The 14,763-nt window shown below is 36.0% G+C and overlaps 1 protein-coding gene across 1 annotated transcript; it reads right to left on the reverse strand.

The window, feature by feature from the left end:
• Positions 1-12,696: 12,696 nt before the first annotated feature.
• On the reverse strand, positions 12,697-14,763 carry LOC147863632 (glycine-rich RNA-binding protein RZ1C-like). The gene is made up of 3 exons (XM_087319983.1): positions 14,644-14,763; positions 14,279-14,399; positions 12,697-13,578 (listed from the first exon to the last, which is right to left on the reverse strand). Exons 2-3 carry the CDS (start codon positions 14,387-14,389, stop codon positions 12,922-12,924), a joined length of 768 nt encoding a protein of 255 aa, XP_087176109.1. The 5' UTR covers positions 14,390-14,399; positions 14,644-14,763; the 3' UTR covers positions 12,697-12,921.

Genomic DNA, 14,763 nt, shown 5'->3' on the forward strand with positions numbered 1-14,763 from the left:
AAGAGAGACAGGGAATGGAGAAGAAAGAAAGATGGAGGAGGGGGCAGAGACAGAACACAGAGAGAGAGAGAGAGAGAGAGAGAGAGAGAGAGAGAGATTCAGCCGCTCTCTTCTTCTGTCTTTTCTTTCTTCTTCTTCTTCTTCTTCTTCTTCTTCTTCTTCACACTACATACATACATACATACATATCATACATACAGACTTACAGTTGTTGATTGTAACTTGTAAGTATGCATCTACTACATTCAGTATGTATGTAGAGAGCAGAGAGAAAAAGAGAGAATGAGATATTACGAGGAGAAGGTGTAAGTATGTATGTATGTATGTATGTATGTATGTATGTATCAGTATGTATGTATCAGTATGTATGTATAGGCTATAGCACAGAAACAGAGGAGGAGAAGCGTCTGTCTTATATGTGTGTGTCTCCTCTGTTTTCTCTCGGCTTTGCTTTTGGGTTTTGTTTACATACATATATATATTACATGCATATAAAGAAGAAGAATTTGAAGAAGAAGAAGAAGAAGAAGAGGGAAGAAAGGCTGGCTGGCTGGCCATTGAACTTCTCTCTGCTCTCTCTCTGCTCTGCTTAATTGCAATCATCATAAATGGATCAATGGATCCAAAAGGTAGCCCCCAGCCATCTCCACATTCATACATACATTCATACATGCATGCATGCATGCATGCATAGACATCCCATACACATACACACACACACATTGTACATCTGTCTGCATATGCAGCACCATCACCATCATCATCATCATATCACCCATCAGTGGTAATAGTAGTGATAGTGGGAGTGGGAGTGGGAGTGGGAGTAGGTATCTATAACTATGCTCATTTCATCATAACGCATACATATGGATATAATATATATATATATACATATGTGTTATATATTATATGTAATATTACATGTATATATACATATACCACCACCACTATGTGCCATCACGCATGATGATTCCATCATCTTGCAATCAGGAATGTATGTATGTATGTATGTATGTATGTATGTATGTATGTATGTATGTATGTATGGTTGCATACATCTCTCTCTCCTCCTGCTGCTCATGGAAAAAACAAATTCCAAATGCTGCCCATATCTGTCTGTCTGTGCATGCATGCATGCATGCATCAAAGAAACCCTTGGTGCTGATTTTGTTGTGGTGTATGTGTGTATGGTTATGTGTGTATAGTGATGTATGTTATGTATGGTTATGTGTGTATTATGTATGTATGAACAACTTAAATAGATTTTGTCATGTTATAATTTATGTATTCGTTTGATTGTTCCCCCCCCCCCCCCCCCCCTCTTCCCTTTACTTGATTTCTTAACACTGTGGTGCTGTTGATGCTACCGCTACCTAGAGAGAGAGAGAAAGAAGAGAGAGAGAAGAGTGTGTGTGGCGGCGGCTGCCACTGTTGGTGTTGGTGGTGTTGTCTGTGTTTGCAACGGTACTCTCTCTCTCTCTCTCTCTCTCTCTCTCTGTCTTTCGTTTGTTTATATGCATGATGTATTCATCTACTACTATTATCAATGAATGTGTATGGGATGGATGGATGTACATAAATTGTATTATGGATGGATGGATGTTATGTTATGAGATGGGATTGGGATGCGCTTCTCCTACATACATATATACATATGATATATACATACGTATAAATATATATATATATATATATATGACTCTCTCTCCTCTCTCTTGTTTAGTTATTGTTATCGTTTTTTGTTTTTTGGGGGGCGGGGCTTATTTAATGCAGTTATATACATACATATGTATAATGTATGTATATTTCTTTTCCTTTTCTATCCTCCCTTTCGTGATATAAATTCTACATAATAATTTAAAAGACTTCTTCCTTCTAAACCACAAGGTTTTTCATGTCTTTCTTCTTCCTTCCTTCTCTTCTTGTTTTCTACTTTTAATTTGATCGGCCGGCCTTTTAATCTCTCCATCATATATCAAATCCCTTGAGGTTTTTGGGGATTTCTCCCCAATTTCGTTGCAACTCTTACCTCCCCCCCTAAACCACAAGCATTAGACAAATGTTGTCATCTTCTTCGCCCCGCGTACCATACATTACATACATGCTCCTAATGTCAAGGTTGGCCCAATGTCCGCACAAGGTTTCCATTGTCAAGGTTGGCCCGATGTCCGCACAAAGATAGAAATCTCGCGTGCCTTACCAACAGTCAAAGTTTTGCACTTCTTCCACCACATGATAATCATAGTCGCAAAATCACACAATCCAATGTGAAACTTTGTTTCTCCAACTTGCAAGACTTGTTGAGATATGACAAACACATATTTAATCTTCTTTATCCTTGGATATAGTGCAAAGTTGACCTTAGATAAATTTATTCTTGCTTGACTATCTTCTACCTTTAGTGCAAGGCAATCAAGGCAATCTAAGGAAACTCGAGGTTATGGGTACAGATTTTGATGAGGGGATTTCCACATCTTTCTCGTATAAATATTTCTATCTTCCTTGCGACTTCTATTCCATAAGGGTTCCTAGTGTATTGTGACTTTAGATGAATGGGATTTTGATTTTCTTTTGAGATCAAGTATTAACTTAAGCCATGGCTTTGCGAGCAACACTTGTTATATTCAATGACCTTACCAACCTCATAACCATTCATGCCCAAAGTTATGCAAATAATTTGAATGCTTAATTCCTTATTAATTAATGCTTGCAGTTTGCAAAAAATATAGCTCCGCCACAAATTCATGTGTAAATAAATGGTAACTATTGATGGTGAGACATGAGTCCCTACTAAATCTTCTTTAATATGCATGTGCATGCACACACAACGCCAAAGGCTCTTAATATTGTTGTCCTTTTGTTCCATTTTGTCTTTTACAACCAATATGGAGCAACCCGATCTTATTAATGAAACTGTATTGTCCACCATGGCTACTCAAACACATCATAGATTTGTTGAGGTAGTGAAAGTGCAAGAAGTAGATCGAGCAAACAATACGTGTGAATTTAAAGTTCTAAAAGAAAATCAACGAGGTGTTGTGCTTTTTAATATTGATATTTGGGCTCATAACATGTATGTAGAAGAGATTATATAAGCTCCCTCTTCTTTTTAGTTTCCCAATATTCAACAAGGGAGTTATAACTCCACTAAAAGGATTCCAATGCTCAACCAAATTAGTTTAATACTAATCCATACACATGCATATCAGTGTGTATTGGTATGTATTCATGCAATGGGCGCTCGCACATTTTTCAATGAGCTCATTTAATCGTTCTTTCCAGTTCACTTCAATATATTTAGCCTTTCAATGTAATCTGCCCCTTTCAAAGGGAGGGATTTCTCCAACTCGAGATTAACATTGACTCCGTTACAACATATGGGTACCTTTTCTCGTAGCTAGAACAAAATTTTCAATCATACAAATATGATTGGTCTTTCTCATTTTTATAGAATATACATGACCTCATTTGCTCGTGTATTCATGGCGTCGTGCACTTTATCAAAAGGCATTAGGTGCCAATGGCCATAATACAATGCTAAAAACAAACATTGTCCTTATATGCACATTGAGCAATAATCTTGATTTTGGAATCATGTCTAAAGTATTGTTATTATTCTCATTGCTATTTGGCGTTGAGATATTTATAAGACCCAATAAATGGCTCCTCATACAAGGATTCAATAAATTCATTGTCCACCACCTAAGGGATTGAAAGTGATACAACAGGTATCCAACTATACGTGCTCTTCCTTTCTTGAGCTAATTTCTAAGGTCAACGTTGGGTCATAATTTATCTCTAACCTCAGCCCAATAATATGAGCTTGACTCACAAAAAGGAAATAAGTTATTCATATTTGATAAGACAACAACAATTAATGTTGAGTCTAGATGGAAACCATAAAAAGAATAATCACAAAAAGCATCGAACCTAGAGTGTGGATAATCAACATAGAAAGGTGTCATCGACCATATAAGAAAAGTTATATTACATTTTCATTTCCCCCTCCCATCACGGGAAAAACCATGAGCCCTATGCAAACATGGAATGGGAAGCATATATCATACTTTGCATCATCACAATATTAAGAGCTCTTGATAGGTAGTAGTGCTAAGATTTCACAAGTGGAATACATTATATGAGCAACATATATATATGGATCATAACATCATTTGGAATGAGGTATTCATTTGTCAACGTGACCACTAACATTGAAGCAAGTATTGGTAACATCACTAATAGATTATAGTCAAATAATCCCATCATGAAAAAATGATAGGTTTGTATCATCAAATTTCTTATATAATACATGTGAAGAATAAGGTCTTTGATGTTCTTAAGCCTAGCCATCAAGCTGAAAAGTTAAAAGGTATGCCTATTAGAGTTGTCAGATGTGGAGGAATTATTACAACCATCGCGTGTTAAAGATGAAGACATAGTGAAGAGAAAGCAATAAATGATGGAAGACAAGTACATGGTAGAGGTAGAGAAAGAATGCACGAAATTGGTTGATTCAAGTTTTGAATATTTTTACTCCTTACTTTCACTCAAAAAATACTACATCGCTTGGTAGCACCATTTTTCAGTTTTATCTAAAAAAAACAAGACATAGCCAACTAAAGCACAACATGGAAGCACTCACTTTATCGTTTACATCACAAGGACTAATACTCATACATGTGTAGATATTGTGTAGATACGAATTACACACTTCTTTGCCTATTCGCGAATACAAGTTGGACATTCTACAAACAAATAGATCAATAAACTATGGAGGATAAATCATTTGCTCACATGGGGGATTTTTAACTATAATTGCTCACCAAACAATAATTCCTAATATTGGTGATTGGTTATTAGTCCATGAGCTTTTCTAGCATTGAGGCCTTCTACACAAACCTATTGCATCAAATGTATAGATTTACACTCCAATTGTTGTCTTATCCCCTCATTATTTCACCTTAATATTTGGCTTTGCTTTAATTTCACTTTTCGCGACCAAGGATTGGCTCGCCTTTCCTTTGGCAATGCTAACAAATAACCTTAATATACATTCTTTATAATTCTGTCATGATAATTGTGGCCAAGGATATCTTGGCTCTTACAATGATGAAGAACCCAACGAAATGTGATACGTAATGTGACTCTCTACTCATATAATAATCCAATGAAGGTGGTGCATGGAATTGTACAACCTTCAACACGAGGAGGTTCATTCTGCATAGAGGAACGGTACATGCACATTCGGTTATTAGTGGCCAACCTTACAGTTTGGTTAGTGTGGGTATCTAGGTGCAAGGAGTCTTTCACAAGTAAGCGAACCCCACCAGTTGAGAGTTTTAAAGATGATCTGGTTTAATCTTATCTCTACTTTACAAGGATAGTTTGAAATCCTTTAGTGGCCCTTAGATGAGAGTGAAGAAGCTAGAGGACATTTCCTTCTAAAATGGAGAGGTTCTCTGATGATATAGATGGTGGATGGCAATGCAAAGTAGATTTATGGTTGTTCCCTCTCAGGTTACCAAACATATAGGTGGGTGTTTCCACATGAAGAGATTGGAGGATGTCTATGAGGCTCACGTTGAGGGTATCCGGTCGAGTAATTAAGTGCTCATCGGATGATGCCGTGATTATGAGTTTTTTGTAGATTCCTTGATACATGTTGGTTTCTTTGTGGCCATGCAAGTTGCCTTTGTAAGATATGAGTTGTATATTATCCTATCTACATTGACTTAATTAACAGAAGTATGACGCTATCAAGGGTAATTAAGATGTAGTCCTTCGAAAGAAAGAGGTTTTTAAGAAGACATGGGAAAGGATGAATGTATTTTACATGATTAATTGTTGTATACGTTGGTGGTATCAACCACCTCGTTGGGTATTTCCTCCATCGATATGAGACATGGGGATATGTTAATCGTTATTGGTACTATCTTAGGAGTTATGTATGTCAATGGCAGTCTATGAGTAGTTGAAAAGAAAAAAATAATTGAGATTTTGTGCAATCTCATTCAAGACTTATTTTCTGGTTTGGTGATATCAAAAGAAATTATGGCATCATGGCTTATCTGGAATTTTTCCATTCGAGCAATAGGAAAAGGACAAGAAGTGAAATTTGAAAACAGGGTTTGGAACATGATTTTATAATCACTAAAATGCTAAATGATATGTATGCAGAATCCCATTTCATGTTATGAGATGGATGGAGTCATTGAAATAGGTGGAGGGGGATGCTCTTATGTATGCATTCGGAAGAAGTCTGTTTCTTCTTATGCGATGGATGGCGTCATGAAGCACTGTTGATTGCATGCAACATGTGGAAGGTTGCCATATGCATATAAACTAGTCGAAGGGCTGAGATCCCTTAAGGTGGGTGTTGATCACATGGCTTTACATGACGGTATGTCCATACATGCTAGAATCATGGATCGAGGCATACAAAATGACCTCTATACCATAATGCTTTGATTGAGTTTTACATTGAATATAGAAAATAGAGGATGCTTGGTCATTGTAAATGTGGGGGTATATTGGATGCATGTGATGGATGACCCAAATGTGGTATCTAGATATGTTGAATATGAACATGATGAGGAAGATTGATTTGGTTTGAACATATCCAAATTCATGGTATGTTTCAACTATTGAGGAAGTGTTCAATCAAGTCTATCAAAAGAAGGATTCATGGCTAGCTATTGTCTTACACAAGACGGGTTGGGGAAGGATAATCATCTCCTTTCCATCATTTTGTATTTTGTAGCTCATATGGTTTTTTAAACTAATGGAAGGATATGTTTTCTATAATAATAATAAACTAACTGAAGTATTAATTTATTTTGAAATTTTTTTAAAAATAAATAAATAAATCCAATGGTAATTGCATAAAAAATTATTCTCTTTGCCGACTTTGAGTCTAAATAGTAAACCTACTCTATGAAATGTAATCTTGTATTTACCGCATACTAAAATAATCGAGTTGTTGGTAATGGAAAATACTATCATGGAATATTAGAGTATTCATTTCGTATTTCCTTTTGTGGTTTGTTTACAATTCATAGAACTCAACATTTGGATAAGAGTTTCCATCACTATAAGCACTGAAGAAAATGTGAAGGGTGTTTGTAAGGTTAATCATGTTGAGTTCGAAGTATTTAAAATCAGATATTTAGAGATACACAATGGTTTGTAAAAAGATGAATGCACATAGTGTCCACACTTCAATTGTAGGGACATCACCTCTTTCAAAGTGACATCATTGATGAAACATAAATGTTCGGGTGTTGCACAACTCCAACAAAAACATGATAGTTGAAAAACTAGATAATTGAGAAAACCGTTGGTATGGACCTATGGATATTGTAAGAGATGTGTAGCATAATGTGAATATTCAAGTTCCCTACTCAAAGGCAAAAGAAGTTGCAATCCATCAAGGACGATGCATAAAAAAGGCTTCTAAGTTATGCATAATGTGGAACTTGCTCCACATTCTAGATAAAAATGTTGATATTCGAAACTTGATTTCTTGCAACAACTTTATTGATGTCATGTTTCACTCTAATTCCATCGCCAATAACATTATGAAATGCCAATAGTACTAATCACAATATTATTAGTCGTAATCAATACTAAATATGATACTAATGATTCTTAATATGATTAATCACAAATGTTAATTGCTACAATAAGTACTTATTATGATGTTAGGCACTAAAATTTATTGTAAACACAATGCAGAGTAGTTAGTTCTAATTAAATATAAATTCCCGATTAGTATGTGCCCCTCATAGTGAATGTACAATTTTATGAAGAAATGATTATATTACATAATAAAAAAGAGTTTTTGAATGAAAAATTTACCCCTATTTTGCCTTTCAGGGATAAATGTCTATTCCATGAAGATTCTCAGTTTCATTGGCCTTTACTTTGAAGTTCAAGATGTTTTCCTACTTTATAATGATGGTTCTTTTAGATTTATTAACAATTTTTCAATGTCTTTCTCTACTTTTAGTACTAACGATGATGAGTTACCAACTTCTAAGTCATAATATTATTGGCATGCTTAAAGAAAGCACAACTTCAAAGTGATGGCAAATAGCTTTGAATTTGTTTCATTAAAAAATTCCCATAAGGTTTCTGAAGTGCCTAACACTTTTATCATCCACAATCGTTATAATGTCAATGTTGTAGAACCAGAATTTAAGAGCCAATTGTTGTCATATTATGATAGACTTACTAAAATAAATGTCATACCAAACCCATTTTGAATACTACATTTTCATTAAGGTAATCGTGACTCTATGATAAAAAAATTATAGGGACGAATAAAGTGTGTGTCTTAAATGATATGGAAGAGCAATGTTGGCTTAATGTGCTTTCGCATCTAAAGTTGTTTTCCTTGAATCTAAGCATTTTATTTTGCTAATACAACTTAAATTCCAATTTTGAAATGATAAATGATCACACCTTTTGAGTAAACAAGAGATTTCTATTTTACGATGTGCACCACTTATAATTCTTCCCTTCACATCATGAGTTTTCCTCTTCTTACCTTGAAATCAATGAGACTACAATAGTGTCCATATACATTAACTATTGTGTGTGGAGAACACATTGAAGAAGCTTTTATTGCTTGGTATCAGTAGAAGACCTTACATAATGAATGTGTACAAAGAGCATGTCGGGTAAAGGTTTTCGGTCTTCATTAAGTAACTATAGCTACATCAGTAATTTTCAAAAAGCGATGAGGAACTTATAAGAAAACATTGTAAACTCACCCGAGACGTATATTCATTGTTTATGATCACAAGCTTTCTAGGTTTTCTTGTATACTATGAGGATTTGAGCTTAGTCCATTTTACTTTTTATCGTAATCCCAACATTTATCGCAAACCAAGAGTAATATTTGTATTCTATATTTCATGTTGAATAGTAAATCAACGGTCTCATTATCCTCACTAGTGACCACTTAGTAAAGTGCAATGTCGTGCTTTATCATGATGTGAATACACAATAATTAACAAGATACAAAATTACAATCCTATTCTTTGATGTATAGTGCATACAAACACGAGTATGTTGATATTTTAAGTTCCAAAGGCTCTCTAGACCCTTCAATTTGAGGCTCCAAAATTACTCATGGTAACATAAAATAGAGCAAGTCAAAGACATAAGATATACAATAGTTAGCCTTCACAAAACAATGTAAATATGAGCTGCCTACAAGGGCAATTGGACGAGGTTTGCAGCCACTCCTCTGACGTGGATACTACCCGTTTGCGTTTTTGGCAGAAAGGGCAGAACACGCCTATGGTGACACTAGGAGGAAGTGGCCCGAGGTGGAACTACCAGCCCCCACGTTGGCTGTTTCCAGCTCACTTACCACCCTCCCTCTGTTGTCGGCCCCAAGAGTTGTCTCGTACTAGTCATCAGTACAAGGCATTGTTTTAGTTGTTGGTACTTACACTAAGTAGTTCGTCCGAAAGGTGTTGTAACTAGTCTCAATTTCTAGGACTTGAGCGGAGGGGGATTCCCCATTCTATGCTTAAGCCTCTTTGTACAGTCTCTTTGTAATAATCTTACCTAACTAATGGGAAAGTAGCTTCATTTTGGAAAAAATAAATAATAAAATGTAAATATGTGAAATGCTAACTATTAAGCAAGACCATGGGCTCATTGAGAACATATCAAAATGACTATATCCAACAAACAATTTTGTGCACAACAAGATGCAGTATTATATTATTAATTTTGCAATGTTCATCGAGCTAGGTATGTTTGCCACCAAACTGATGTCATGACAAGGGTCCTAAATGGAGCAATTGATAGATTATTAAAAGCAAATGAACTATAAGGAACTTGTTTACTTGCAATACCTGATATGACTCGACATAGAATGCAATGTGAACATCTACATACACATTAATATATATATAGGCTTTTAAAAGGTTAATCTTCATTCAAGGGTAATAAGAAGATTTCTTCTCCCTCTAAATGTAGAGAATAGGGACCATTTAAAACCATTGGAGAAACTACTCCAAATAGAGAATTGGGGCATTAAAAGACCATAGGGACTTAAAGTCCAAGACAAACTACTTCATGCAAATTATATGTGAATAAGGGTAAGATTTGAGCGTATCCAATTGACGAATATATGGAAAGTGCGTACCATCTCAAAACCACTGGATCCTAGCTAAAACACGTCTTGAACTCGACATTGCAATATTGTTGAAAACCTTGACTTTCCATGACTTCGAACCAAAGCAAAGCAAAATATATGTACCTTGTAAAAGAGAATAACTTATGAAGCAAAATACTAAAAATTGTCTTTATTTTCTTGCTTCTACCCATATTATAGCTCTTGTCAATTAGAAAAACAAAATTGATCAAAAACATGAAGAAGTTGTACCATATGACATGAGAAAAAACAAAGGATGCATTATTGCCTTTTCCACCTCCAAAGTTGCTTCCTATTCTTTCATACATTCTCTTTCAATGAATATAGGCATCTAGTAGTTGTTCCCTCAACTAGTAGTACTTGTGCACACATGTCACATTTGCAACACATTCCCTGCATTAGTTTGTTCAACTCCATCGTCTAATGAGAAAAAAGTCCACACGTTATCATTACCTTGGAAAATCTGAATATGAGAGAGCACCTTAGAAATATGTATAAATATACAATAAATATATATCAATATTTAAGGTCAATGTCTTCTTTTCATCTTGATACCTGCTGAACTTATGATGTGGGGGTCTGTCACATGCATAAACAAGATGGTGCTAAATATGGAGTAACAGATTTAACAAAATGCTATACTTCTGCAGACAATTTTGATGGAGCTATAATTATGTCACAGGAAAGTAAATCAGCTAAAGATTTCTCTCTGATCTTAACTCTTTCAAACAAAGTTTAAAAGACACTAGCATATATAATGCTAGACACACCATCTAAATGCTTTAGCTTTTTACGTTAAACATACCAAAGTTCTTTTGAGATTAACATACTCAAGAGACAAAGAACTCTAGTCAGGGCATATTACAAGCCTCATCACATAATTAGACAGTTCTTTCTAGAGTATTAAGAGGACTAGCACATTATTTGACTGATTAATTTATTATTTTTCCTTTTATTGAAGTCAACAATAGCAATATTTCAGATAAAATAAGCAATATTTCAGATATTGAGCACCACAAGCATTCCTCAATGGATTGAGTGGAAGGGCTCAGAAGACCTAGCGTCAATGGGATCCAAACATGGCAAAAGTTTCTTTCAATACTTCAGGCTTGGGCACAAACATGGTGAGTGAAATCCAAGTACAAAGGGTGGGGAAGGGCATACCCAAAAATAATCATCAAATATATAAGATTCTTGTAAAAAATAAAGATACTTTCAATAACATTTAAAATAAGGCTATGATATAAAGTCACGTAATAACCTCACGAGTCACAATGCATGTCGGCTACTAAACAGGCATCCTCCCTTCAGGGGTAACCAAACTAATCTTCAATATGAACAATGTTTGTGACATTATATATGGATTATAGATGCCAGATGCATACTTGCAACACACAAGTAAATGCTTGACTACATTCAAACGTTGATTTAATACCCCATTTTTACATCAAACAGTAGCATGTTTTTTTCTCCTAGTAATCAAGCACTATTTATTACCATTCAACCACATGAATTATCCTCGATCTGTGCTTTTTTACCATTAGATTATATTAATTGACAAAAGATCAATGAGTGTTAAACAGAAGAAATCAGAAAAACCCAATGAACTCTTCACTCTTGACCCTGAAACATGCAGCCCAAAGAGAAATACGAGATTTTGCCTTCCACGTACCACTTGACTACATTTAAAAGTTGATTTAAATGCCTATTTACATCAAACAGTGGCATGATTTTCTCTCCTAGTAATCAAGCACAATTTTTTACCATTAAACAGCATCAGTTATCCTCGATCTGTGCTTCTTTAACATTAGATTACATAGATCAACAAAAGGCCACGAGTGTTAAAACAGAAGAAATCAGAAAAAGTCACTGGACTCTTTACTCTTGACCCTGAAACATGCAGCCCAAAGAGAGATACGAGATTTTGCCTTCCGCGTACCATATGATATGTGCAAACTCTGAGTTTAACCATATCTGAAAGGCCAATGTGAACTAGGTCGAAGAATCTGCTACCTGAATCTCAGTCGTTGACCATAGCAAAACTCAAGGAACTCTTCCAAATTTGACATCTCAAATCTATACCCTTCATTAAATTTAGCTCGTGTCCATGATAAAAACCAATAGTCAAGATTTCTCTGATTTGTTTTTTGTGTCAAATTCTACATCCCACCTTTGGTTTTCTCCACTGTAAAATCTACGTGCTCTTGGCTTGGACATTGAGCTCCAGTTTGCATTGCAAAAATATTGACATTGATAAAGACAAACTGAACATATATCCCAACCATTCTATGTCTTCCGCTACCAACAAAGAGACGGGACCAATCTAAATATACAGTATGCATGTCGACTCAAACTTTGCATCCCCGTCAATCCTTGTAGTGCATGTGTAGGCTGCCTTTTCAATGAAGATCGAAATGGAACTATCCAATGAATGAGGTATGAATACAGCCTGTCAAATAAAAACTGTAAATATGGGCAACCAACCACATGTAGAACATTGCACATACTGGCCACTTGACTGATTAAACATCCAAACTATAACTGTTGTCACATTGCCAATAGAGAACCAGATGGAACAATCAAACTTACAAAAGGTCTGAAAATATGCTGTAGACACTGTAAACAACTGAAAACATGCTGTAGACACTGTAAACAACTGAAAACATGCTGTATACACTGTAAACAACTGGGGAAAACCTGTCTTTCAATCATTAACATTTCATAGCTCGTTCTTAAACAATGACATTCTAATAACGGTCATCATAAGCAGAAGAACGGCCGCCACCACTTGGACGATCATATGGCCCCGTGCGCTCTCGATACTTTCCTTCATATCGAGCAGCGCCTCCACTACCATAACGATCACTGCCTCGACCTGAATCCCTATCACCATAGCGACCATAGTTACTTTCATACCTATCATAGCCTCGATCTCCATCACGGTCACGTTCACGTTCACTGTATCGGCCCCCACCATATCCAGATCCACCACCATACCGATCTCTACCACCACCACCACCACCACCATATCGATCTCTACCACCACCACTACTATACCGATCACTCCGAGAGGAAAGTCTTCCTTCTCCACTTGGGCATTCTCGGGCCCAATGACCTGGTTGTCCACATTTAAAACAATCATCTCGACCAGCTCCTCCGCCTCCACCACGACCACCATATCCTCCGCTCTTTGCTCCACCACCATTGTCGTAACCACTCTTGTAACTGGAGTTCTTGTCACCGCCACCATTATAAACTTTTGGTTGTGCTTTTGTAACTGACACTACCCGACCGTCCAGCTCCCGGTCATGCAGCCGAGCAATGGCCTCATCCATACCCCGTTTGTCAGCAAATGTCACAAAGCCAAACCCACGTGGCCGTCCAGTATCTCTATCGAGCATTATCTAGCAACAAGAACACCCAAAAAAAGGTATAAGCCAGACATCACAAATTTCACCATACACAGATTTTTATAAGGTGTAGTGTCAGAAAGCACAAATTTGAGCTTATTCAAATGCAAATTTTAACATTTTCATATGGAATGTTCACTTCTACATATCATTTATGCATGAGTATACTTCATATGCAATTCTTCATATACAAATATGCATTTATCAATGTAAAGTTGGCGTGAACAGATGAGATAGTAACAGATAAGGCAACTCCATATGGAGTGCATCTAACAAAAACTGAAATCGAACTGAAAAAACGTAGATGGTACTGGATCAGACGAGTTCATTGTCAGGTTACTTATTGAAATGTAATTTACCTCACATTGTTCATTTATCCATATGCAGAAAATTTCATTTGGAAATGTTAATCTCTTCCGATGCAAATATATATATTTCCTCATAATTCTTCAATTTAAATATCTATTTCTTCGCATGAGAATGCACAGTTCTTTAATTTATAGAATATCTGTTCATCTGTATTTATGCCGTATTTCATATTCGAATTTGTCTTTTGTACAGGAAACCGTTTTGATAATAATTGTTTTAACAAGGGATAGTACACGTTTGGGTCATTACTTCAGAATATACGAGAATGACTCGGTGAGAAGTAGCTACAGCAAAAGACTATACAGATATTTCTAAAAAAAATTACCTTTGCATCAAGAACTTTACCGAATCGTCTAAATTCATCTTCGAGTTCTCTGTCGTTTATTTCCCACGAGAGACCTCCAACGAATACACGAAATTGTTCATAATCTGACATGATTTTCTTGCTGAAATGAAGCAAAAGGTAAGAACAGGAGAACAGATAATAACTGAAAACGCGGTCTATCTCCCTTCCTCAAATAAGTGAACTTATGTACATTTCGTTCTTTCTCTATCAGAAATAACCACCAGAAATCTCTGATATCAAAGCTACTACACGTTTACTTATTTCTTTCTGTCAATCTTTTCTTTATCTCTGATCTAATGCATGAGATGGGAGGAGAGAGATGGATGAGGAGCAGGAGAACATACCACGAGTCGGTTGAAGGGGCAGTGCAAGTCTCTGGATTTATCGTCTCCTATCTGTTGCTGGTGAGACAGTCGAAAGATTAGGGTTTCCAACGTCTTGCGAGTTCAAGAAAGAAGAGCAAA

This window comes from Azolla caroliniana, unplaced genomic scaffold (genome assembly GCF_043228905.1).
Source record: "Azolla caroliniana isolate FFs.n. ecotype wild unplaced genomic scaffold, voAzoCaro1.0.p SCAF_5, whole genome shotgun sequence".
Taxonomy (NCBI): Eukaryota; Viridiplantae; Streptophyta; class Polypodiopsida; order Salviniales; family Salviniaceae; genus Azolla; species Azolla caroliniana.

What these genes read in the sequence shown, in the direction of transcription:
- LOC147863632 (XM_087319983.1), bottom strand. Translation starts at nt 14,389, where the DNA reads ATGTCAGATTATGAACAATTTCGTGTATTCGTTGGAGGTCTCTCGTGG. An exon ending in GTAAAGTTCTTGATGCAAAG is followed by an intron (nt 13,579 to 14,278) that starts GTAATTTTTTTT and finishes TCTTGTTGCTAG; the next exon opens with ATAATGCTCGATAGAGATAC.